This window comes from Elephantulus edwardii, unplaced genomic scaffold (genome assembly GCF_000299155.1).
Source record: "Elephantulus edwardii isolate Elephantulus edwardi_28Jun2011 unplaced genomic scaffold, EleEdw1.0 scaffold00086, whole genome shotgun sequence".
NCBI lineage: Eukaryota > Metazoa > Chordata > Mammalia > Macroscelidea > Macroscelididae > Elephantulus > Elephantulus edwardii.
This window is the reverse complement of record NW_006399836.1, coordinates 1,015,259-1,015,979: the sequence shown is the minus strand read 5'-3', so window position 1 is coordinate 1,015,979 and position 721 is coordinate 1,015,259. Positions and strand designations below refer to the sequence as shown.

The 721-nt window shown below is 59.5% G+C and overlaps 1 protein-coding gene across 1 annotated transcript in view; it reads left to right on the top strand.

The window, feature by feature from the left end:
- TSPO (translocator protein (18kDa)) overlaps window positions 1-235 on the top strand; it is a 4,125-nt gene extending 3,890 nt beyond the window's left edge. The window contains exon 3 of the mRNA XM_006890047.1: window positions 47-235. Within this exon, the coding sequence (XP_006890109.1) occupies window positions 47-235 (189 nt within the window). The remainder of the gene's footprint in view (window positions 1-46) is intronic.
- The last annotated feature ends 486 nt before the right edge of the window (window positions 236-721 follow it).

The window sequence follows — 721 nt, the reverse complement described above, 5'->3', positions numbered from 1 at the left end:
CCCCTGTCCGCTCAGCGCCCCATCCTCTCTCCCCATGTCTCTGCAGGCCTTAGTGGACATCCTGCTGACGAGTGGAGCAGCGGCTGCGACCACAGTGGTCTGGCATGGGGTGAATCGCTCTGCTGCCCATCTGCTGTACCCCTACATGCTATGGCTGGCCTTTGCAACCACACTTAACTACTGTGTGTGGAGGGACAACCGTGGCCGGCGTAGTGACCGGCGGTCCCCAGAATGAGGACGACCAGCTGGTGACTGTGGCCAGAGTGGTGGTGGCGGTCAGGCTACTGGCCCGGTGCTGTCTGAGTCTCCACAGCGTCCCTCGGCGGTCCTTGCTGAGACCCCCGCCCGGAGAAGCAGTGTCTGTGCACTTCCTGTCTGTGAGGACTACCTTTGAGGAACGTGGAGTTTTAGAAACAAAATAAAGTTTTATTCTCCCTGTGGTGACTTTTTCTTGGGGGACCCTGGCCTTGTGGGTAGAGGGACCAGGCTGCTGCAAGACATCTGGCTGCTGGGTATGTGGACCTGGCTGGGGCCTCCTCACATGTCCTAGAACCCTCCCAAAACCCTGGGTGGGGGCTCTTCTCTGGGAACCACACTAAGTTGGGCTGCCAGACCCCAGCATTGGCCAAGGGGGTCCCGTCCATAGCCTTCCAAGAGGCTCAGGAAAGTTCTAGAGATGGCAGGCTCCACAAGTGGTCTGGCCCAAGCCCTGTTCTGCCAG